Genomic DNA, 23,533 nt, shown 5'->3' with positions numbered 1-23,533 from the left:
GTTTAAACAGGCCCAAACAGGTTTGACACAATTCTTATGAACGCTGGTGCAATTTTTTGGCACATTTTTTAGGAATTTCCATGACGTAATATTCAGTAGACTTGAACGGTTTTTATATGACGTTTGATTTGGTGAAAATTGTCGGAAACATCAGTATAAACTTATTCAAATAGAAGCTGTTTTGAATACTTCGTTTTGAAACTTCTATTTGAATCAGGGAGTCGAACCGTTTGATTTTTCCGGTTCGGGTCCGGTTCTGGTTCAAAGATTGTTTCAAAATTAGGTTCAGTTCCGGTTCAGGTTCGAAGAAACTTAAAACCGGTTTTATAATTTCCGGTTCGGGTCCGATAAAATTAGGCCTAGGCCTACTATTGCCCAACTACTAACTAGCCCAATTGGGCGTGAAAACCGCAAGGTTGGCAACACTGATCTCAACACTGCTTTGCTCAATTAACTTGCCTTTGTTGTTTGTTGCACAAGTTACAATTAAACTATATTGTCTATGATGTCACAGAACAGAAGTTGTTTACCTCAAAAAATTTCTCTCCAAAGCATCGATGATAGTGGATTGTGTGTTACGGAATAGGCTATAATTCATCCGTACAATGTGGCCTCCAAGATAACAACATGCTACGTACAACTTCACTTACCACAATGCGAACAATGACGTAATGCTGGAGTGAACCGCTTTTTTCAACCGGTTCGGGTTCGGTTAGGGTTTAAGCTAACTCAAATTTTAGGTTCAGTTCCGGTTAAGGTTCAGACAAAATCGCACCAAAACCGGTTTACAAAAATCCGGTTCGGGTTCGGTTCGACTCCCTGATTTGAATAAGTTTATATTGATGAAGCCACACTTGTGTGGCGAAAGCTCTGTATTTAATAAACCGATTCTTCTGATTTGGTGTGATATTGTTTACTTTATTTAAAATGTTTTGTCGTACCGTGCATCCCAGTGGATCATCAGTTGAATTATAGGAAAATTTGATGAAAAGTTTAGGAACGAAGTTTTGTTTTTGAAACTACGGTACTTTACTGCTGTTTTACTGTTCATACATTTCACCTTGTACAGACGAAATAAAACGTTTCTCTCTCTCTGTATATGTTGGTTAATTCCAATCTTTGAGGTATATATATTCACACCATACCATTTATAACCAGGGGCAGGGCAGGTACACATACACCTTGCCAACATGCAAACCTATAATGAGCAATGACTAGTCACTAGACTGACTAGAGGCTGATGTAAACTTGATTTTTAACTCTTGGTTAAACCAGAGTTGCCAGATGCACCTTCGATCCAAACACTAGCATCTTATTGACTACATCCTTGTGCGCCATTATGATGACAGATTCACAGAGATGTTTTATACACACGCAGTGGCGTACGCAAGGGAGGCCATTAAGCCAAAGCCATGCCCCGTACTTCAAAAAATATTTTTTCAGCGCTGTTGTGTATGTGTAGTGCAAACATGTTATTGTTCAAGAATGGTCTTGGGTTAGCAGGGCCGTATTAACCGCCCCTTATACCCCCGGAGATGGAAGCACGGTTGTTTAAGGGGCCACAATTTCAGCGTAATGTTTTTTTGGCTATTTAAAATGAAAAAAATGTCCTAAATATTTCTGCAGAAGCTCGATATTCAATAGTTCAAATCACGCAAGGCCCTATTCTATTTACCGCTTCGAAAACGCTAGTTAGTTGGCCCACATCTCTGTTTAGGGGCCCACCTATAGTGTTTCGTCATAGAAACCATTGTTACGTTTCATTATCGTTTTGTACTACGTGCGACTGTGACGAGACTTAAAGGAGTTGAAGGGATTAACTGAAAACGAGTAGCCTACAATAAATAGACCTTTCCTACAGCCATCCAATGAAGCATAGGCCTATCGTGGAAAACAAACCACTTCACGAACTGATCATTTTTGTTTTGATCAAATAATCGCTTTTTATAGCCGTACATTTTGTAATAAAAGTACTTTATTAAATCGACTATTGTCGCGTTATGTAGCCTACAGTGTAAGCAACCGGTGAACCAGAATAACAATAGTCACGATGCGCACTTAACAGAACAAAAAAAAAACACTAGGCTATTGGCCTAAAAACACACAAAAAAACACAACCAAAAAAAGTAAAGTTTGTTGAACTTTTCAGAGAGACTGATCCCTCAGAACCCAAACCAAACCTTTTCATATGATGGTCAGAAATAAAAACAACTTAACTGAACTAACCCAAGCCTCTTGTCAAACAATCTTGTTTTCTGTACCTGACCTCACTTTCGATGTCGTTCATTTTTTTCTTAGAATTTTTGCTTTGTTTTCGAAACTGTGGTGTATATTTTTATCCTTTACTGAAACACAGTGCAAGTAGGCTACGGTAGCGTACTCAATTGAAAATTTGATTAAAACTTCCATTCTGAAAACCGTTTGTCCTCAGGTAGACCTGCTATGTTTGTCTGACCTTGCAATTCATTATCGTCAGGCCGACATTTTTTTATATGACAAAATGTACAAACAGCACAAACGTATGCTGACAAACATTTCATAAAATTTAAATCAAGACGGGCTACCCAGCGAAATGAGAGTGCAAGCATGCCAAGAAAAGGAAAAAACCCACAAATTTTGAAAATAAATGTGAGCATTTGGGTAAGTATCGCAAATATATGATATAATTGTTGAACACTCTAAAGCAGGGATCACCAAACTACAGCTCGCGGACGAGATCTGGCTCGCGAGGCTCGTTCACTCAGCCGTCAAACTGCGCAAAAAATGTGATAGGCCTATAGTTCTCCAAACTATAGGTATAATCCTATAAAAATATTTCGTGTTAAGTGTGAATATTTAATTTTCCTTTTCCTGTCCTTATTTTTTATTAAAACATTTTGAAGTAAGCTTATAAGTGTTTTTGAAAGATCAAGTCGCTTATGTGTGATAATGAATTTGTGACAAAATAATGAGTTTTCTCCCCAACATATTCGCCTGCAAGGAGCGAATGGGTCAGTTGCATAGGATGGAACTGACTAAATCACACTCACTCTGTTGAATTACTGTAGGTAGCCACTTTAACAAGTCGAAATTCTGCCACTGAAAATGACTAGAATGAAACCGTCTAACCAATCATAAGCTACGGTTTAAGTGACGTAAAAAATGGCGAAAAGAAGATGATGCAAAGCAAATTAAGTGATGGATTTTTTGTCAGCTGGTTGGCTTAGGGGTTAGGGTTAAGGCTAGAAAGTAGTCATTTCATTGACGCGGGTTCGATTTCCACCACTGCTATAGCTCTTTTTCTTCTGTAATTACCAAATAAAGTTCAAAACAAGCATTAACTCTCTGGATGAGTGCTAGAAGGGTCACAATTGGACGGTAGCCTCTTATAACATGTTCTGATTGGTTGGCGGTTGCATTGTAGTCATTTGCAGTGGCAGAATTTCGACTTGTTAAAGTGGCTACCCGTTTGATGATCTCTGCGCTAAACAATCAAGATTAGGGCAAATCCAATGACAGGCCTATACTTTTTTTTATTCGCATACAGGCTTCGGTCATGTGATTGAATTCAGCAGGCTGCATGGGAAGGAAAGAAATCCTGTTTTCATGTTCACTTTCACGCATATCATGATAATATCTGGCAAGACACAGCGGCGTGCTCATACTTTCTATTCAAAAAATACAATATATACAGTAGATTCTTTGATTAATTATATAAGTTTGAACAAACTTTTATGGAACAAAAATTCAATTTTCAAGTACGGTAACGTTAAGACTAAACCAACATAGCCTACTATAAAAAGCTCTTGAATCTTCCATACAAAACAATATCGTTGAAAATAACATTCTGGTCACTTTGCTCCTAGCTTATAATAAGGTTTCCGTGATATCCACGAATCGTCATCCTTCACCGGCCGAGGAGTAGTTGGACTGTAAGTTGAAGAAATTGAGGACGATGAAGAAGTTGGAGATGCATCCAATATTTTACTTCTTGGAATTCTTGGACTGCTCTGATCCGTCGGTGCAGAGTTGTGTTTAGATTTTTCAAGTATTCGAAGCTGATCAAGCGCTTTCAAAGCGTCATCTGAGGCGTAAACTTGACTTGTTTCTAGTCGCCCGGAGTCATTATGCGCATCGTTTTCCAGCTTTTTGCCAGGTCGCTTGTAAAGGTGATTTTTACTTTCGTTTTTTTTTGTGATGTCATCAGCACGCTCACTAACGTGTTCGCTTTCAGAATCACTTGCATCACTCTCCGTAAGTTCAATTTCAACAACTTCATACTCGTCGCTGTCGTACTTGTCGCCATCACGCCATGACATCATATCATCGCTTTCAATAGAAGTCACATCCAGAGATTTGTCAAGTTTAGAATGAGATGAAGAATGATCCTGCACACTCGGGTCAGGAAGAGGTGGAGGAGAACGTTCTTTTGCCTTCTGGATGAAAATGTCTGGCAGACTACTTTCAACATCCGAGTATGTTGGTGGAGTGTGATGACGGATGTTTTGTGGTCGCTGCAATTAAGTGCAAGAGCGGGTTAATTTTCAAATATGTACGAGAACCACTGCAACAAAATCTCTGACGTCAATATTGAAACATTTCATCAGTGAAGCAGTGTAGGCAGTGGCTCCGAGAGGGGGGGGGGAAGTCGGGCCAGTTTCCCCCCTAGCAAAACATTGTAAAGGAAAAACGAGGAGTTTTTTGTTGTTGCACTTTTGAAGGAGGCCCATTTTTAGTACTAAAGTAAAAATGTATCAACTAAATGATCAACAAATTCTTAAATGAAGTGCGTAGTTCCAAGTATTTCTCAATCATTGTAAATGTCACTCTCGATGCTTCTCATCAAGAACAAATCATTTTCGTGTTAAGGTAGGCGATGTTGAACAGCTTCAAGACGTAAAATCTGAAGCTGAAATGATTTCTGTATCACTGAACGGTTTCGATTGTATTGATAGTTTCAACTTGAAAACTGGTGCTGTTTTAGCTAAGCGAGTAAGCGGGAACTATTTTTGCTTGACAACTGAACCTTAACTTCAAATTTGCCTGATGCAAATAAATAATAATAATATGTGGATTACCGTCCTAAACAAGATTCACTGATGAAATTAATGAAATTAATGGAAGATGTAATCTAAGTAAGAGAAAGCTGAGAAGAGTAGGCTACTACTCGCAAGCTAAAGTTGCAGTGGCAATTATAAATTTAAAAGAAAATGATTTTCTTTTCCTGAGGACAGAACGCTTTTATAACTCCACTTAACTAGCTGAATCATTCGAAGGAAATGTATTCTACCGTACATTGCAAAGGATTCGGTAGTTGTTGGAATTGACAAATGTATCAACAAACTCAAACATATCGTCGATGAGTTTGAAGTTCCATGAAAATTTCATCGTAAGTCTGTTGCGCAGTTGCGGGCATGTGGGACAAATTTAAACAGCAATCGGCAGCAATGGCTGAGTGGTTAGCGCGTTGGGCTCACAGTCGAGAGCCTGCATGTTCGACTCCAGCCACCCGCACTTGCTGTTGTTTCTCTAGGCAAGAAACTTTACGATAATTGCCTCTACCCAGTGATCGATTTCGAGTAATGGGTAGTACCAAATTTAAGTCATAAGTATAGTAGACAACCGGAAACAGACATTGCAGTCGGCTGCAGCGTGGGTCAGGTGTACGTCGGAAGGCGTACACCGATGCATAGCGCTCAAGTCCGCTTTCCCGCAATGCAGGATAAAGATAAACAAACAAACAAAAACAAACAAATAAACCATTTGTAGGCTACAATAATGACATTTTTCAAACCAGAACGAACCACCCCATAATCTCTACACAAGGAATCATTGATTGCAACTTTCGAAAGTTTTTTTCAAATAATTTTGTGTGATTTTTTTTGTGTTCCGCTAGCTACCTCCAACGGTTGCGCTTTGAGAACGTGGTTTTAGCAATTACTGAAGTTTGTAAAGAATTGTTTGCGCTCCAGTAGGCCTATGACTCAAAACCGATTGAAAAGCCTAACTATACATGTTGTGCATCAAATCAGACGTCGCAAAATTTTATCATTTGATGCTGTGATCCTTAACTTTGCATTGCAAAAAGGGTTGAATTAAATCAGAGATGTCCAAAATCCGGCTCGCGGGCCAACTCCGGCCCACGAGACGTGTTTGTATGGCCCGCGCCTGTTAATGTACAATGTGTTATTTTTGACCTGCAGACACACAAATATCATATGAATTCAACTTGCAGTTTTCAGAAAAATTATTGTGGCTGTTGGCCCGCGAACATTTATTATCAAATCTGGCTCGCGTGGGAAAAAGTTTGGACACTCCTGAATTAAATGCTTGGTTGAACTATTTTCGTTGCCTGTAGGCTATAGGCCTATTGTGTGTTTACAAAGCTTTCTAGACAAAATAGTTTGCCTCAATGGCATTTTTGCTGCAAGTGTAATCCAGTGATCAGTGATGATCCAGTGATCAGTGAACACACAAGTTTCTTACATTGAACGAAGTTCTTTTCATGGTGAGGAAAGTAGGCTAATTTCAGCTTAACACGAACATGCAACGCAAGATGCAAATTGGTTGTATAACTTATTTGCTAAAAAATATTATGGGGCCCATTTTTCGTATTGTTTCTCGACCAGTGCTGACTTCTCTCGGAGGCCCTGGTGTAGGAGCAGTTTATTTTTATAAATTTGAGTAGATTAGTTTTTATATCGACATGTACAAATTATTCCCTTCCTTTGTTCAACATAGCTTATGTTTATGCCAATTTTCACGAAGTAAAATCAGCAATGATTTTTTGACACTCTTGCGAACGCAAGCTCTTGAATAAATTTAGTTTAAATGTTTTCGACACGCCCCTGCATGAGCAAACATTGCAAAACAGAGCTGATTGCTTCAACTTATTCAAGACGTTTTTGCACTGCTATAAAATATACAAAGTTTTTTAGCCTGCTATAATATTTGAGTATCGAACACCAACGCCCGAATCAAACATAAATATTTAGGCACATGTGTGGTAGTGGAACTTTTAAATTAAGTGAACCTGAATGCAGTGTCGGTTTGTGGTTTTAATGGATAGGCTGCAAATATGTTTTACATTTATATTCACCAATTTCACGAGGGTAGGCTGCAGCCTTGCAACCTATTAGGTCGAACCTCCATTACTTAAAGGCGAAAAAGCCAATCTTCGTGTCCACTTTCAGGCATATCATTATGAGTATTCTGTCAAAGACAGAGCCGCGTGCTCGCGGTTGCGAACCAGCACCTTTCGCCAGGACTCTCATCACTCGGCAAAGCAGAGATAATATTGAATGAAAATAGCCACGATAACTCAGTTGGTTAAGCAGTTAAGCACACGACTTGGTGCACAAAGAAACTTCAAGATCAAGCGACTCTAGAATGATTCGCTTAAGCAACACATTTTTAGAATAGTTCTCTATTCAGTGGTGCCTAGTGGATGGAATAATTTTCTAGCACCAACATTTCAACTATCGGAAAATTCACTTGTTAAGCTCGGTGACCGGGCCTGCGTCAGAGGTTCAATGCTGCTACAACTACAAGTATGCGAAACTGCCACGAATAAGTTAATAATATATCAGAGCCTTTCTCAGTCCGAGGATGAATATTCAAAACCAACTAAGCCTACCGTACTTGAAATCTGTCTATTGGCTTACCAGTGGCTGCAGAGTTCACAGCGTACCAGCCCTTTGTCTTTTGCTTTACAATAATCATCTTATATTTTATTTTTATTATCATATTTTAACCAACAATGTTGCCGTACTTACTCTTTTCAAAGTAGGAGTGGATTGACTTCTAATAGATTCCAACAGCTTATCTCTTGGGCTCGGTTGTCGGGCTGGTGTTGTCGACTTTTGAAACGTTGGTTTCAAGGAATTTTTTTCTTCTGTTGTTTGCTGAGATTTTCGACCAGATGATTTTATTGGTTGTTTCTAAAAAAATTCAATAAATTAAACGATATTTCGCTGGTTCATGGGCTTGACAGACCCCTTGTCTGTTAAGCTACGTTTAAAATTTTATAAGTATCTCTGAAAAATACTGCACCTTTCTTGCATCTTGTAACTTATCGGCTTCATCCTGCCCTGGTTGCCCCAGCAACCGGTTGATGAACCATTGTTCAAGCATAGCGTATTGAGCAGGCTCCATTTCAGTAAGCACTTTCTGCAAGTAATGTAATGTTTGAAATCATTTCAATAGTTTTATTTACATTAATTGCTTTTAACTTAAGATCGAGTACAGGTAAATACTATGACATCATCATTAGCATTAGGTCTATTCTCGTCAAGCGTCTGGGGCAATAAAATGCCAAATTTGTCTGCAGTGAAACTATTCACTTGCAGTTATATATTTAGCCTTTGTTAGTGTTTAATGGTGTTATTCCAAGACCGTGAAAATCTGTCATATTTGTTTTTTTATTTAAATTTCTATTCTAGTATAGTTTTCTTAGCATCTGTAGCATCTCAACTAAAAGATGCATTTACTATATTTATAACAATGAAAACTATTAATACTACAAAAAGTGCTCAATGCCAAGCAAAAAGGCAAAGCAGAGCGAATTAAATCAAATATAGTTATTATGAAGCCTTTACAAATTGTTTCACCTAACGGATCATCAGAAGGTCTTATTCAAATAGAATCTATTTGAATAGATTCTACAAATTCTATTTGAATAAGACCTTCTGATGATCCGTTAGGTGAAACAATTTGTAAAGGCTTCAGATAGTAATAACTATATTAGATTTACTATATTTATAGATATTTGTTTCAAAAAGTTCTACTTGATTTTGTCTTGGGCCATCAACGAACGGAAACTGTCTTAAGAAGCCTGTCATAAAAAGTGTTTATTTTTAGACACTTTTTTACCTGGACGCTTTCATCTTGAACCACTCCTTGTAAATTCAAAGAAATTCCTTGATCTTTCAAATGTTGGAGTCTGTCGGCTTTTTGCTTCCTGTACCATTCACTGCTTCCTTGTCTGCGCAGGGCCGGACGATTTGCCTGTAAAGACATTTTACTTTTACGTTTAAGTAAAAATATAAAACTGAAACTTTTTGAATGAATGATAAGCAATCGGCAGTAAAATAGAAAGATATTTTAAAACTAACAACAAAAGCAAACGAAACCAAACAGCAACACGGCGTTTAACTTGATAAAAGCAAAAAAAAAGTTGCAAACGTTTTCGGCGATATGTCTACTCTTGTTAAGCTAAAAAACAGATTAACGTAAGTTATGACATGCTGGAGAATATACAGTTTTGCCAAGAAAAACTGTTCAAATATTTAAGAAAACTGCTTTACATTGCTTAAATACGAAGTGGTTGAGTGAAGGTGACGTAGTAAAAAGGATTAGGCTTTAAAGAAAACAGAAAAAACTAATTTGCGTTAATCAGAAAAGAAATGCCAATTAGAGAAAACGCATCAGGTCAGATGATAACACGACATTTGATCTAAAAAGTGTTGACGAATACAAGGCTCGCGGCAAACATCTGCCCGTTGAGCCCCGGGTTAGAAGCTTTGAGAATAACAGTAACCTAATGCTTCATGAATTTGGGCGTCGGACTCGGACAAACACTTACGAACGATTTTGGAATGAATAGTTTTAGTATTGAAACACGACTGACAATTTCAAATGTGATCTCTAATGGCATTTGTTTTCATTATACAGTAGATCACAAATTAGTTGCATTTGTATCTTTAAAACTTCTTCATACATTGAATTTTTTTGCTGAGCTAAACATGCGTAAATGTAGGCCATAAATTACGAAATATATTTGTGGTGCATGCCTATGGAGACTTGTGACGCAAGACATTAGATACCTCAAACAGTTAGATAGATCAAACAGCTTTGTTGAAATGTCAAAGTTATGTAATATTTGACCTATTACGCTGATGACATCGATAGGCTACTTTTGTCATTGTTCAATAAATCATCACAACAAAACTGACGTTGAAAAATTGCGTAAGTTGACGCTGAACAATTGCGTAAGTTGTACGTTTTGTGCAATCACAACCTATGAAGAGTCTGCGTTGGTGCGTCATATTTAAACGTGATCATCCTAGTATCCTATATTTATAAATTATAGCATTATCCAAACTTAAAATAATGAATTTATTTCCTGCACATTGTTTAAACAACACAAGAAATTCCCAAGAGTAACAACTGTTCATGTGTTCAACTAGGGACAGTAGGTTGCAGGGATGCGTAACTACATCCGCTTTTCGCTTATCCGCAACACTAGAAGGGTTACGTTTTTTGTAGTTTACAAAATAATGTACTTTTTATGGGTTATATAAAAAGAGTGAAGTGGGTTTTACAGTAATTTAAGGTTTTTAGTTGAAAGCAAGCCAGCAACAAAGCGTAAAAAAAATGTCAAATTGGCAATTGACCCTTCTAATGTTGGCGGAACAACGGAGTTGCGCGTCCCGTAATCTACTGTCCCTAGTTCAACTTATACATAGAAGAGTAGTTGAAGAAGGCAGACAAGCAACATAAATATTGAAAGGTTGAAAAGATGCGACACTAAACTTTAAAGTAAAATAAACAACGATTGATTTTCAGAAATTTCTCTTTTCCTCTTAACAAAATGACAACGTTTCAAAGATTATTTATTTGAATAAAACTGAATCTACCATAAAGTTAATTTTCCGAAAAGACATATTTTGAAAACATAATTTTTATCAAAACAAAATTTCTTTTAAATTGGTTAGTTTTATCTCGGTGTATTTACACCTAACTTCTACAGGTTGTGTCTTCTGCAGGTTGCACTAAAACCGCACAATTGATGACAATTACTGAAGACAATCGATCAAAGAGCAGGCAACTTACGTGGCCAGCTTGCAGCCGCTTCCTTTGCTCGCATACTCTCTTTTTTCTCAAATCATCCATATTCCTGGTCAATGTGTTATTGGCAGCCATGCGGGGTCCAGGGTTGGCAAATTGGTAACCAAACCGAAGGAGAGTTCTGCAAAATATAAAACTCTCCTTGAACGAATTGCAAGACCAAGAAAATAGTTGTTTTAATAACGTTTGTGAATCTAGAGTTTGATATCAGTCAGAGCAGGCCAAAACTGGCTCTTAAATCCTAAATATAGTAACCAAAATTTGTTGCACGTCTGTGCATTATCTTTGCATCCTTTCAATCAAAGCCATTTAGTTTTACTTTTTGGTAACAAAACAGCTTATTACTGTGATTCAAGTACGGTAGCCTACGCTTGTTCGGTGATTAAGCAGCAGCCCGTAAGTTACAAGTTACATATTTGGAGATTAATAAACACTTTTGAGCTCAACCATGGAACAGCAGCTATGTCGGACAAGAATTTAATTAGCTTATGAAAGCTCAAAAGATTGTCATCATTCAATGAAGCCTGAGGTGTGCTAAGCTTAGGATATCCTGCAGCATAAATGCGATTTTGCATTTCGCTTAGACTTCTGTTCAAATGATAAAGTTTCAACCACTCTTTCAAATCAAAAAGACAAAGTAAGTATATAAATTGATTTCCAATTCACACATTTTAGTTCTTCTGTATCTTACTTATTGTCTTTGAGAATTTTCGAAAATTCCTGTTCAACTTTTGCTCCGAAAATATGTCGCTGGTTGTCAATTCTTAGTTCAGTCAGAGTATTGTTTCGCCTCAATGCCGCCACCAAACGGAGAGCAGCATCACCTGTAGTAAACGGATATTTCAATAAAAGAACACGATCAGGAGAAGGATATGAAATGATCACAAAAACTTGTGGTAAATACCTCGCAAAGAGGTACATACGTTGCTGTTTGGGATTAGATACGATCTTGTCTTAACAAACATTCACTATAAAAAATTAACACTATCAGCAAGACTTAAAGTTTACGCTTTGATCCCAGATTGCAGATTATATCCGACATTGAAAGCTGCATAAAGTCAATTCTGCCGATGAAACATTCCAGAAAAAAAACGACATACTAACATTATTACTAAAAAAAATGTTTTACTGTTCATAAGGTATAATAAAACCATCCTGTTACTGTGAACCAACACGGCAAACTGTCCACTTGAAGCGGTTGACTGTCTCCTGTGTCGTTACTATAGCCTCTTTTCTTTTCTTTTCATTTTTGTTTGATAAGTTCAATAAGTAAGTCATAAGGCCTCTATTTCTCTTTCTTTTTGAGAAAGTAGATATTTTTTAAATACAAATAATCTTTTATTCATTTATCTTTAAAGTCTCCATACTTGAACTTTAGAAACAAATATGCTAAAGAAAGCAAAAATTTACAGTCATACAAACCAGTTATAAAGTTAGATTCCACGTTTAATTTCTCAAGTGATGAGTTTTTCTTGAGCATGCGAGCGAGAGACCGGACAGGTTTGTCAGTCAGGCCAACGTTGGCTAGGCAAAGGTGCTTGACATGAGTGTTGCATTCCATAGCGGAGGCTAACTCCTCGAAGACTTCCATGTTAACGTTTTGAATGTTATTCAAATTAACCTGATAATACAAAATAATTCGTCTGGTAGGCTAATGCTGACACCAACGAAGGTTGTTTTGAAATCACAAATTAATGTTTGCACTACAGCAGGAAAACAAAATTTAGAAACAAACATTTTGAATGACCAAAAGTGAGAGCAAATGCACAGTAAAAAAAGAAACTCAAAAATAAAAATATTTACTTTTTTTTGCTCGAGTAGCTAAACCCAGTTAAATGTAGCTTATAACAATTCTTAGCTGGTCGAGAAGAATTTTCGAGCATTACACGTAAATAGCCTACGATTTTCTATGGGCTTTTCTTTTGTGTCACCTCTTATTTGTAGATAGCACCATGATAACACACATTATAAAAAAAAACTCGTTATGTTATGTTGCAAACTCCAACTATCAGGCGACAAATATGATACGGTTGGCCATTGGGCACATTTTTTAAAAAAAATACCCATTTTGTTTTCGGTTCTGTGGTTCAAAAATTTGTGTTTGTCGCTAAGTTGCATAGACAAAGCAGGGGTTCCTACTCGAGAACACTTTTCCTAAACCATCATTGGATTAAAAAAAGTATAAAAACAAGCAAATTAAAACTAAAGCTTGCTGGAGCAGACTGATGCTACAAAGTCAAGTACTATAACTAATATTTCAACTAACCTAACGTAGGTTATTTTGTTTCTTTCTAAAAATCTAAAAAAATTATTTTGGAAGCCAATAAACACTAGCCTACTTTCTTGAAAGGAATGCAGTTTCGTTTTATTTTGAATCGTCTGCCATACTGTAGCATGAAACATTTCCTTTTTTCGACTTCTGAGCATGTAAATTTGTAGCAAGCCCACTGTAAGTCATGACATGCCATTTTGTTTTTCATGATGACTTTGAATTTTCATACGATAGTTTAAACATCCACCGTAAGCTACAATTGCCAAGCGCATGATTGGAAGAAGTGTGACTAATATTATCATGAATTGCTTAAGTGACACTGTCATCAAGGCCGGATTTAGACCATGAGAGGCCCTAGGCTATTCCATTTGTGAGGCCCCTCCCTATTTTTGAGCTCAGAATTTCTCTCTAATCAACATCACATGTCATTGCTTAATGTTAAAAATATGAGTGCATTAAACTCATCGTTCTTTTCATTTTCCACATTCATGGGTGCAAATTTTTAATTAATAGAATAAAAATCTAGTTTAGGCAAGTTTGCTTTTAATTTTAATTTCTTTGATCAAACAACCGTTACAATAATTGTAAAGTTTATTTACGAGGACATAAGAAATAGTTACAGCCATCAAATAGAGTAACACTAGGCTACCAATTTTTTTTTCTTGCTTTGGTCAAAGCAAAATCATGCAAATGTTCATCAAAACTTATCTGTTTAAGTTTGTCACTCTCATTGCACAGAATGCTCATTGCTCAGTGCGGACAACCTTTCTTGAGACATTGTCGATCTCAATTTATTTTTGATGCTTTTGAGCCTTGAGAAAGATCTCTCTCCTGAGCAGTTGGATTGATTGAATCTTTATCGTCGGACTGGGAAAGCTTCTTGCAGAGTTTAATCCTGGCAGTTTCGCATACTTGTAGAGGCTTTGAATCACTGACGCAGGCCCGGTCACCGAGATTGACAGAGTGAAGTTTCCGATTGTTGAAGTCTTGTTGCCGGGAAATTATTCCATTCACTAGGTGCCGCTGAATGGAGAGAAGTCCTTAACGTGCGTTGCTCAAGCGCACACCCCGAGAGTCGAACCAGCGCCGCTTGATCTTGAAGCTACTTCGTTCCAGAAGTGACGCACTAACCAATTGAGCTATCGGTTAGTGACCTGACCATTAAGCTTAGAAACAGTCTTAATATTGCTTCCACGTTAGGAAAGGCAGTGTTAATTTTTTTCTTGCATATAATTTCATAAAGATCTCCATGAGACAAGGAAATAAATTGTTTTTCTGTACCGGCAAGCCCTTGGTTTTGTGTTTGTCTCACGTACAAATGAAAATGTAGAAGTTCATCAGCAAGTTTCGGGTCAACACCTTGCTGATACGCTTCCTTTAAAAGTTCTACGCCTCGTACAATTTCTACCTTAGTTGCTTTCAGATTAGCAAGAAAGAGAAACATTTCTGCAATGTCACTGTAGCCTACACAATAGCTCTTCTTCTTAAGTTGGCTTCAAGTGCGTCGAGCATAGGGATAAAGGAATTTATTTCAAACCTTTCCTTTGAAGAGAGTTCACTTAAAGCGTCAGGTGCATTTCTTTGTCTCCTAGTGACAGCTCTGTAGTTAATATTCGGCAAGGTTGCTTTTGCTTGCTGATCAAACTTATCTCTAATTTCGCTTAGAAAGTCTGTCAAATCAATTGTGTATAGAATTTTTACTCTGAAAAGCTTGATAGGTACTTTGTGAGTTACAACCCCACCCATATAGATACTTTAAGTAGGGTTTAAACTCGTCAAGTTTTTAAAAGAATTACAACTTCGAAACCGAATTTCGAGGCCCCTGGACGTTGAGGCCCTAGGCTTTAGCCTGTCTAGCCTATTGGTAAATCCGGCCCTGACTGTCATAGGCCAGGTCAATGCAATGCGGTCTAACTCAGTGAACAAATTGTTTGTGGTCGAAAACTATAAGCAATTGTGACAATACCCACTTGGACAATGCCCAAATTGTGACAATACCCACTTGGACAATGCCCAAATTGTGACAATGCCCACCTGGACAATACCCAAATTGTGACAATGCCCACTGGGAAGACAGGCTGAATATTTAGCAAAATCATATATCTTTTTAAATTGTTAAAAACAATGAAAACTATTAATACTACAAAAAGTGGTCAAAGCTAAGCAAAAAGGCAAAGCAGAGCGAATTAAATCAAATATAGTTGTTACTATATTTGATTTTTAAATTGTTATGTATTTGTTGAACCATAGACAGACAAAACAAAGTAACTTTACAGGGTTTAACATAATGCATTACACACAAAACAATTAAACCATAATTATAATAAAATAAACTCTAACGTTTTCGACACGTAGGCCTACTTGTGTCCTCATCAGGAATCACAAGTATGAAATCTGACTTTGTACTATTACTGTAACGACACATTATAACTGTAATAACACAGAGGGAAACAGATCATATCATCTCTCGAGGCAGATCATCTTTCGAGGCAGACCTGAATACCACACCAAGATCATGGAAGAGCTCAGAATCAAACGTAAAAATCCGTCTCTCAACAGGCAATTATTTACCTGAGGCTCGTCTTTCCTTCTGTGTGTGTTCTAATTGTTGTCACATGCTTGTATTTTACACCTCATGTGATCTGTCCTAACTCCAACGTGTCGAAAACGTTGGAGTTTATTTTATTTTAATTATGTTATATTTTTGTGTGTATAATACATTATGCTAAAACTGTTAAAGTTACTTTGTTTTGTTTGTCTACGGTTCAGCAAAGCGAACTTTCTACCAAGGCTTCATCATGGTATGTAATTGTAACCTTTAAAAACATTAAGTGATGTCGGCCCAAGAGGTTTCCATACTATTCCCTCATCAAATCTTCATTTAAAAGTGCCACCCCTGCGAAAATGTCACGTTTGAAAGTGGAAAAGATAATCTCTGCCTTCTTTCATTTAAAGATGCAAAATCTTTATTGATTGAAGTACACGCAAGGTCAACCCATTGCCATCAACAAGCAAAGCTGCGATAGTGAACTGCACAAAAGCAAACTGAGCACTTCTGTTGATGACGTGATCGTCCTTCGTTCCGTGGCAGCTGTTAATTTCAATATGACGTCAGCAGCCTACTCTTGAGATTGCTAGACGATGAGAATGCATGACAGTGACGGTATAATGTAATTCAATCGAGTAGGGAATAGTTGGATGATGACTGAAGTGCGGGATGTTCAAACGATGATGGTTTTCTTGGTCCAATTTTCTCACTTCCCAGTTACCGTTTCCTGTTTGCAACTATGGAGGTGATAAAACCACCGGGATGAAACATAAATCACTTTCGCTTCCAACCAAACCCGGGGTAGGCAAACTTCGTAGTCACTGCCAAGGCCGTTGAGAGGATAATTAGGGGCCGGTACTCAATAAAATCATCGCATCTCAAATTAAGACACTTTTGAGTAACAAAATGCTTTCAACAAGAAGCCTTAAATTACTTTAAAACAAACTTCACTTCTCCCACAAAAGTCGATTTTTTTAAATCTACAAATCGAGCAGCGGTGGGCATCCGCTACTCGGGCTAAAGTAGCGCGCGTTACCGCTACCCCAAATTTGTGTTTTCAAGTTCTCGGGCCCCTTAAAAATGTTACGGGTCTAAAAGTACCGGGTCTAAAAGTACCGGGTCTAAAAGTACCTCCTGGACCCCCCTGTCAACCTGGACCCCCCCTGTCAACGCTACTGGTTCACTACAGTAGTCGAAAGAAAACTAGACGGATTCGTCATGCTTTGTTGTATTAGTCTCGAATGAAGCAAATTTCCTTCATTGCTTTCTTCAGGTTTATAAGTTTTAGTATTTAACTTTTGCTCACCTCAGAAAGATGTTCATCATTTTCCCACACTCTTAGGATGGTGTCTTCCACGCTGTTTGGATTGATTGATAATTCCCCAACTACATCATATGACTCTGCACTCGTGCTCCCTGCAGTTGTGGAGGACATGGTCTCCTCATTGTGGATACGCTCATTAGCGAGATACTTGGAGTTCAAACGTCGATGGACATTGTCGTTTGCTTTAGCAACGTCCTCATCAGCTGGAGGATCGTTGTCTTCTTCTGTAACGTTTTCTTCTATTTCTGCATCACTTTGTGTTGATTTTACTTCCTCCCCCGGCACAAGATATTCGTTTTTGCTTTTCGGTGACTCTTTCGCTCCAGATGTTATGTGGCCGAGTGATATTCCATGAAGCATGTCGTTCACTTTGGCAGGTTCTCTTGTTTTCACCTGAAGCATTGGCTAATTTAAAGATTATATTTCGAATTCTTTACACAAGATAGGTTGCGTGTAAAGCCAAGCTGTGTAACTTAAGAGGCTCTTGCAACTCAATGGTTGTAGTGCTATTGGAAACTGCTTCTCTGACTGGACAAAGTAATATACAACCAGAGGTTTAGATAAAGCAACAACCAAAATCAATGAATCAAAAGGATACAAAGTTCTTTTCTACCTTCCTTCCCCCCCATTCGTGCTTGTAACTTATAACGAAAAGCACACAAAAATTTTCATTTCAGTCTTTACTCTTTACCAATTTGAACAGACCGACATAAGTAAACAAAAAAACAACAAACGAGATACAACATAAGCTATGAAATTAACCAACTTGAGTTGAAATAATCGTGGGCCGAAATGGGTCATACCTAAATTTCGATTTTGCTATGTTTAGATAGATTAATATCATATGTTCATCTATCACTAACCTTTTTCAGTTTCGGCCGTAGTGATAACATTTCTTGCGTTATAACATTTGTGTTAACATGGACGTTTTTCCTTTCTTCTTTTGCAACTTTTGAATTTCGTTTTCTCATCAAATTACAACTGTTTTTCCTGCTATAACGACGTGAGATACCATTGCTGTTTGCTCTACATGTTCGTCTCCTAAAAATAACAGAGCTCGTAACTTCAGTTTAAAAACTATTATTTGTATTGTAGAATTGTAGATATTATTATATTGTATATTATTTTAAATCAAATATAGTTATTAGTCTCTAAACCAGGGGTGGGCAAACTTTTTGTACTGAGGGCCACATTTGAAAAAATGTTGAAGCCGGGGGGCCGTACTCTCTCATTACAAAGTAGGAAAATTTACCCGGTGTGTAAATAAACGCATATTCATATTAAACACAATTTTTTTATTTTACACTCAGTTAGGCCTACGTTTAAAGCTATGCAATCTGCACAAAATTTAATGAGACTTGTGCAACTGTTCACAGTTTTTCACAATCTTCTGCAAATTGGGATCAAGTTTGCTGGTAGATATCCTCATAACACCATGCAAGTTGGTGTCTGTCAGCAAAGACCTGTTTTTCGACTTGTTTATTTTTAAACAAGAAAATGCTTGTTTGCATATGTATGTGGATCCAAACAGTGTCAAAAACTTAGCAGCAAAGTTTTCTAAGGTTGGAAACAAATCGTCAGACAATGACTTGTAAAAGTCAGGCAGTAAATCTGACTTAAACTTCTCTTTCAAGTCATTATTTGCTTGCAAGTCCAGCAGTTCCAGCTGTAAATCCTCAGGAGCCGAATAAACTTCTGTAGTGAATGGAGAGCTGAGCATATTAAACTGCATATCCAGGTTCTTTAAGTCTTGGAACCTTCTGCCGAATTCGGTAGCCAAGGTATTCAACTGAACTTTATACTTTGCTGCAAGTTTACCAGAAATTTAAGTTATTTTGGCAGCCGATTGTAGCATCGAATAGACAGCGATAGACACGTGTTTCGCCCATGAGGCTGGGCTCATCAGTATCGCACCGTATTCTTGCCACTTGAGTAATCGACCGCTGCTTTACCAGTCAGTTTAACTCTTATCTTTGTGGAAAGAAAGAGCCAACAAAACCAGCAGGTGCCAGGGGTAGGTCAATGTGAAGAAAGGCGTTCTTCCCGGCTATCAGCACAAGGCTGATTACTCACTAGCACAGCGAGCTGCAGTGACGCTTCGCTAACCAGAACGGTGTAGCTTCCACGCCAGCCATTGAGACCTCCAATTGGAGGTCTCAATGGCTGGCGTGGAAGCTACACCGTTCTGGTTAGCGAAGCGTCACTGCAGCTCGCTGTGCTAGTGAGTAATCAGCCTTGTGCTGATAGCCGGGAAGAACGCCTTTCTTCACATTTACCAGAAATGTTTGTTTCTTGCAGCAAAGGAAAGTGACAAAACCTGTTGTTACCAGCTTGTCTGAGGAACAATGACAGCTTCATTTGGAATGATTTAACGTGGACGTAGATCTCGTGTGCAAATAAACCATTGCCCTGAAGTTTTACATTCAATTCGTTCAACTTTTCCATGATATCAATGGCAAACCTAAAGTCCAACCTCCACTCTTCATCAACTATGTTGGTACTAAAATCACATTAAATGCTTATGTGTGTTTACGCACTCAAACTGACATGTGTATGTTTACGCACTGTAAGTGAAGAGAAAAACACACTCGTAAAGGGAATAATATTTTGTCATGTAACCTGTTTAAATAAAACAATAAGTGATGAGTAAGAGTTTCTGCAAGTGCAGCCGGGCGCATAAAATGGTCTCGCGGGCCGCATGCGGCCCGCGGGCCGTAGTTTGCCCACCCCTGCTCTAAACCCTTGGCAACCTGTTTCATCTAACAGGAGGATCATCAGAAGGTCCTTATTCAAATAGAATCAAAAAAATGTATATTATTTTATATGTCTACCATATGTGTATTATTATATTGTAGAATTATTTGTAGAGTGGGTTACATTTGATGGCTGTAGTTTAAAGAATATTTGAAACCTCAATGAGTGAATAAATTTTCTAGGTTGAACACGGTAGGTACCGTGAAACCGTACCGTGAAACCGTGAAACCTACCGTACCGTGAAACACCGAAACATATTTTTCTCTCCTGTGATTTTAAAAAGTAGAAGATAAAACAGAAAATCAACAAAGCTATTAAAAAATGTTCCTCAAAATGAAAATAAACTCTTATTAATAAACTGCTTTTTTCAAATAAGAGAGAGTGATATTGGCTATGACATAGCACTGTTTTTTTTTCGGTCATTTATCAGTCGTTGACCGATTTTTTAGCAAATGTCCAAAAAAAACAATGTTTCTCAGCGAAACTTAATGTTGTAGCTAGTCAGGAAGTGCAAATTTGGTTTCTATCTGCTACTTGAAAGGAAATATTTTCATCAAAAAAAATGACCGAAATAAATAAAAACTGAGCGAATTTTTCCAAGTCATTTCGGACAAACGACCGAAAAGTCAACGAAAAAAAAAACCCAGCCATGATTGAAACAAATGACAGTACAAGAGCTTGTTTGCCGTTGGAACCATATAAAGAGTTTGTTTGAAAAGAAGATCACGTTTAGTATTTGGGCACACTATTATAATTTTAAACTTATTTTTAAAACTGATTTACTTTGTCCTTTGCTTCACAGCTTGCAACAATTCCTTTTTCATTTCCCCTTCCTCGCTTTTCTGACGACCCAAGCCTTCCCTCGATTTTGTTTTTCGAAGGAGTGGTACTTTAAACTGGTGTGAGGTCTTACCTAAGTGAAAACATAACTTTCGTATGTGTACTTTGCACAATAAAAAGCCGTTTTGTTCAAAGCATTTTTGTCGTTTCTGCCTACTAGCCTACTTTTGCATTGGCCTGAAACTTTCACAGTAACCCAATGAGGTTAATGGAACATATTATAGCCTATAGCCTACCTCTCATGCCGATCACACAAGTGTAATTTATTGAACAGGCCTACATGCAACAATTACGGGGTAAACCATTCACAGCAATTTTTTCTCGAGAATAGCAAGTTCATTAGAAAACTTCCAAGATATCAACACATTGAAGAAAATTATAACTAGGCCAAATTAATGTAGGCTACGGTAGGCCTAAATCGTGAAAGTCCACTGAAGCTTGTAAGCTGATAAAGCAAAGCTTGAAACAATACTTGAACGTCTTTTTTGGTCGTGTGGTCGGTCAAGTGAGGGCTGCTTTTCTAAAGACTTATTGGCTTGTCTTGTGTGTTTGAGGTTCGGACGAACTTTTATCTCGTCCACCTGTGATTTCAATAAAAAAGTTGCATGTCCTCAACATAACAATGGTTTTGAAAGTTATCACACAAGAAATTGGGCCAATAAAACGAGACGGATCAAACGATATCTTGCTCTTCAAATACAGTACAAAAACATCGGACAATGCTGCCATCATGCATGTGACTAAAAAATGCAACATAGAGCCTTGTCGTAGATTAAATATTGGCCAACATGTCTGTGATACTTGGGATTGAAAACTTAGTTCTAAATTTTTGCACATCAGTTTTGACTAGAGTAAGGTAAGGTGATAAACGCACAGAATAATTTTAAAAATGTTTTTTTGTTGTTGTTGATGTATTACTTCATCTTCTGATTGTGAGGAAGAAGAGTCAGAGAGTGAGGAATATTGCTCTTCTTCCACTTCATCTTCTGGAATCTTATTCAAAACTTCTCTGTCAATTTCTCCCTAAACAAACATCTATTTATTATTTCATAGTCTATACCTCTGTCTTATAAAATGTGGTTATGAGACCTTACCTCCAACTGGTGTAATTCTTCTTGGGTTAAATTTGATAAGATTTCGTCTTCATCGACGTCTCTGTATTTTTCAAGCATAATCCCATATCTTTCTGTTGGTCTGGCCATGACTTCCAAAACAAGATTCCCAAACACCAGTTTCAAGTCAGCAAAGCACTGTCTTAGGTTTTTCCTCAGCTACATATTTCTAACAAAACGTTTAATGGGCCTACTATAAACTTTTATCAACAGATTTTAATAAAACAAAACAAAGAATGTATAAATTTCTGCAGCCTAATCTTAGCTGAACAATAGATGCGAATCATCAGGCCTGCTGCGGCAACTTTTCATCAACCTAAAGTCTCCTCAAGGGAATTTACCTAAAACGATGAAAAAGACTTTAATAACCTCACAAAAGTTTGTACTTTTTCTTTTTCTAAATTAGTATGAACAATGAATTGAACTCAAAAATATGAGTAATAAAAAGTTACTCTAAACTAGTATCGACGAAACTTCTACCTGTGCTACAAACACGTTGTTTTTTTTATATTAAGGCAAACTTTTGCATAAACTTGTTGCAATTGGAGCTGTTTCAAATTATTTTGAACTACCGTATAAGTTACATATTTTCTGTCATTTTGAGAAGAAAATTTTGTCAAGGTTTTGTTTTGTTACATTTCAAAAAAAGCATTTTAGTTTCGTTACGTACCTGCAAAAAAAATTGCCAAATATTCAAGCTCATGAGCATTTAGAAAAAAAACTTTTACACTTCAGGGGGCTTCGATTATTATTCCATCCTCTTAATGTATGCAACTTTTGGGGAACAAAAACAAAAAAACTTTTGCAAATCATCTATTTCTGTTACTCGGCCAATTTTTCTCTTATAATAGTGTTTGCACCTTTGTATGTTTTTGGTAGGTGTAAAGACGTCAGACCACGCTGGATGAGTGTTATAATTGGGACAAATTTTTATTGACCTAAAAATCCCAAAAAAAATGACTTTAATGTTGAAAAAAAAGGATTTTTGACCAAACAAAATTTGACTAAATGAACCATTGTTTCTTGCATTTTATATTTAAAATAATGCTGCTTGAAATGTTGAATCAATCCCAGACAGCCATTTTATGTAGTTCTGATTTTTACCAGGTCGGGTACGGATCTGACCAGATCTGAACCAGATAAAGTGGCTGTCTGGATTGTGTCTTAACTAAGCAAGCAGGCACAAAATTAAGAAATTTCGATACTAGCTAGAGCTTGTTTTACTTAAATTCCGCCACAGAAATATTTTTGGCTGTAGATAATTGTTGTTACCGTACAATTAAAACACAAAAATTATGTTCTTCCCTCGATGTCGATAGTGATTTGGTTTATAATTTAAGCTGATGAATGATACAGAAAATTATATCCGGTAAAGGCAAACTCTTGTAAGAAAGCCATCATGGCAATAAAACGATTAAAAAGTTCAGATATCCTTCTTAATGGATGCGGCGTTACCATGGAAGATAAAGTTTTTAGCGATTCAGAAACGCATAGAAATGATTTTTTCTTTGAAATTAGTTAAGTCTGCAGTCTGCACCAAACAAGCAAGACAACAAATCCAACTTGGCTGACAACTAAATGATGAAAAACGATCAAAACTCTGATGTGACCAAAAGACGATAATGATGTCATAAATGCGTTTGTTAGTAGACTAATTGGTTGGTAACAATGTTTCATAAAAACACCAACTTCATTAATGACGTAGTCTTGGAATGTCACTGCTTTTTATTGTCTTGCATTCAAGTTTTCAAAACAGAAAAGTTTCAAGTGCATAAGTTGCGCAATTTAAGTGACTAATGAGTGATGACCTCCATACATCCCACACCCCGTGATAGTTCATAATCAGAAAAAATTTA

General features: G+C 37.2%; 1 protein-coding gene across 1 annotated transcript; it reads right to left on the bottom strand.

Annotated features, from left to right (window-relative positions):
- Positions 1-3,615: 3,615 nt before the first annotated feature.
- Positions 3,616-21,825, bottom strand: LOC145783015 (uncharacterized). Its single transcript, XM_082594775.1, has 13 exons — positions 21,660-21,825; positions 21,484-21,588; positions 21,038-21,146; positions 20,509-20,638; positions 17,835-18,012; positions 16,954-17,364; positions 12,250-12,448; positions 11,519-11,651; positions 10,813-10,948; positions 8,851-8,985; positions 8,032-8,148; positions 7,755-7,919; positions 3,616-4,493 (listed from the first exon to the last, which is right to left on the bottom strand). The coding sequence occupies exons 1-13, from the start codon at positions 21,765-21,767 to the stop codon at positions 3,831-3,833; spliced, it is 2,589 nt and encodes an 862-aa protein (XP_082450901.1). The 5' UTR covers positions 21,768-21,825; the 3' UTR covers positions 3,616-3,830.
- Between the last annotated feature and the right edge of the window lie 1,708 nt (positions 21,826-23,533).

Source organism: Aplidium turbinatum, chromosome 14 (genome assembly GCF_918807975.1).
Source record: "Aplidium turbinatum chromosome 14, kaAplTurb1.1, whole genome shotgun sequence".
NCBI lineage: Eukaryota > Metazoa > Chordata > Ascidiacea > Aplousobranchia > Polyclinidae > Aplidium > Aplidium turbinatum.
This window is presented reverse-complemented; position numbering and strand designations above follow the sequence as displayed.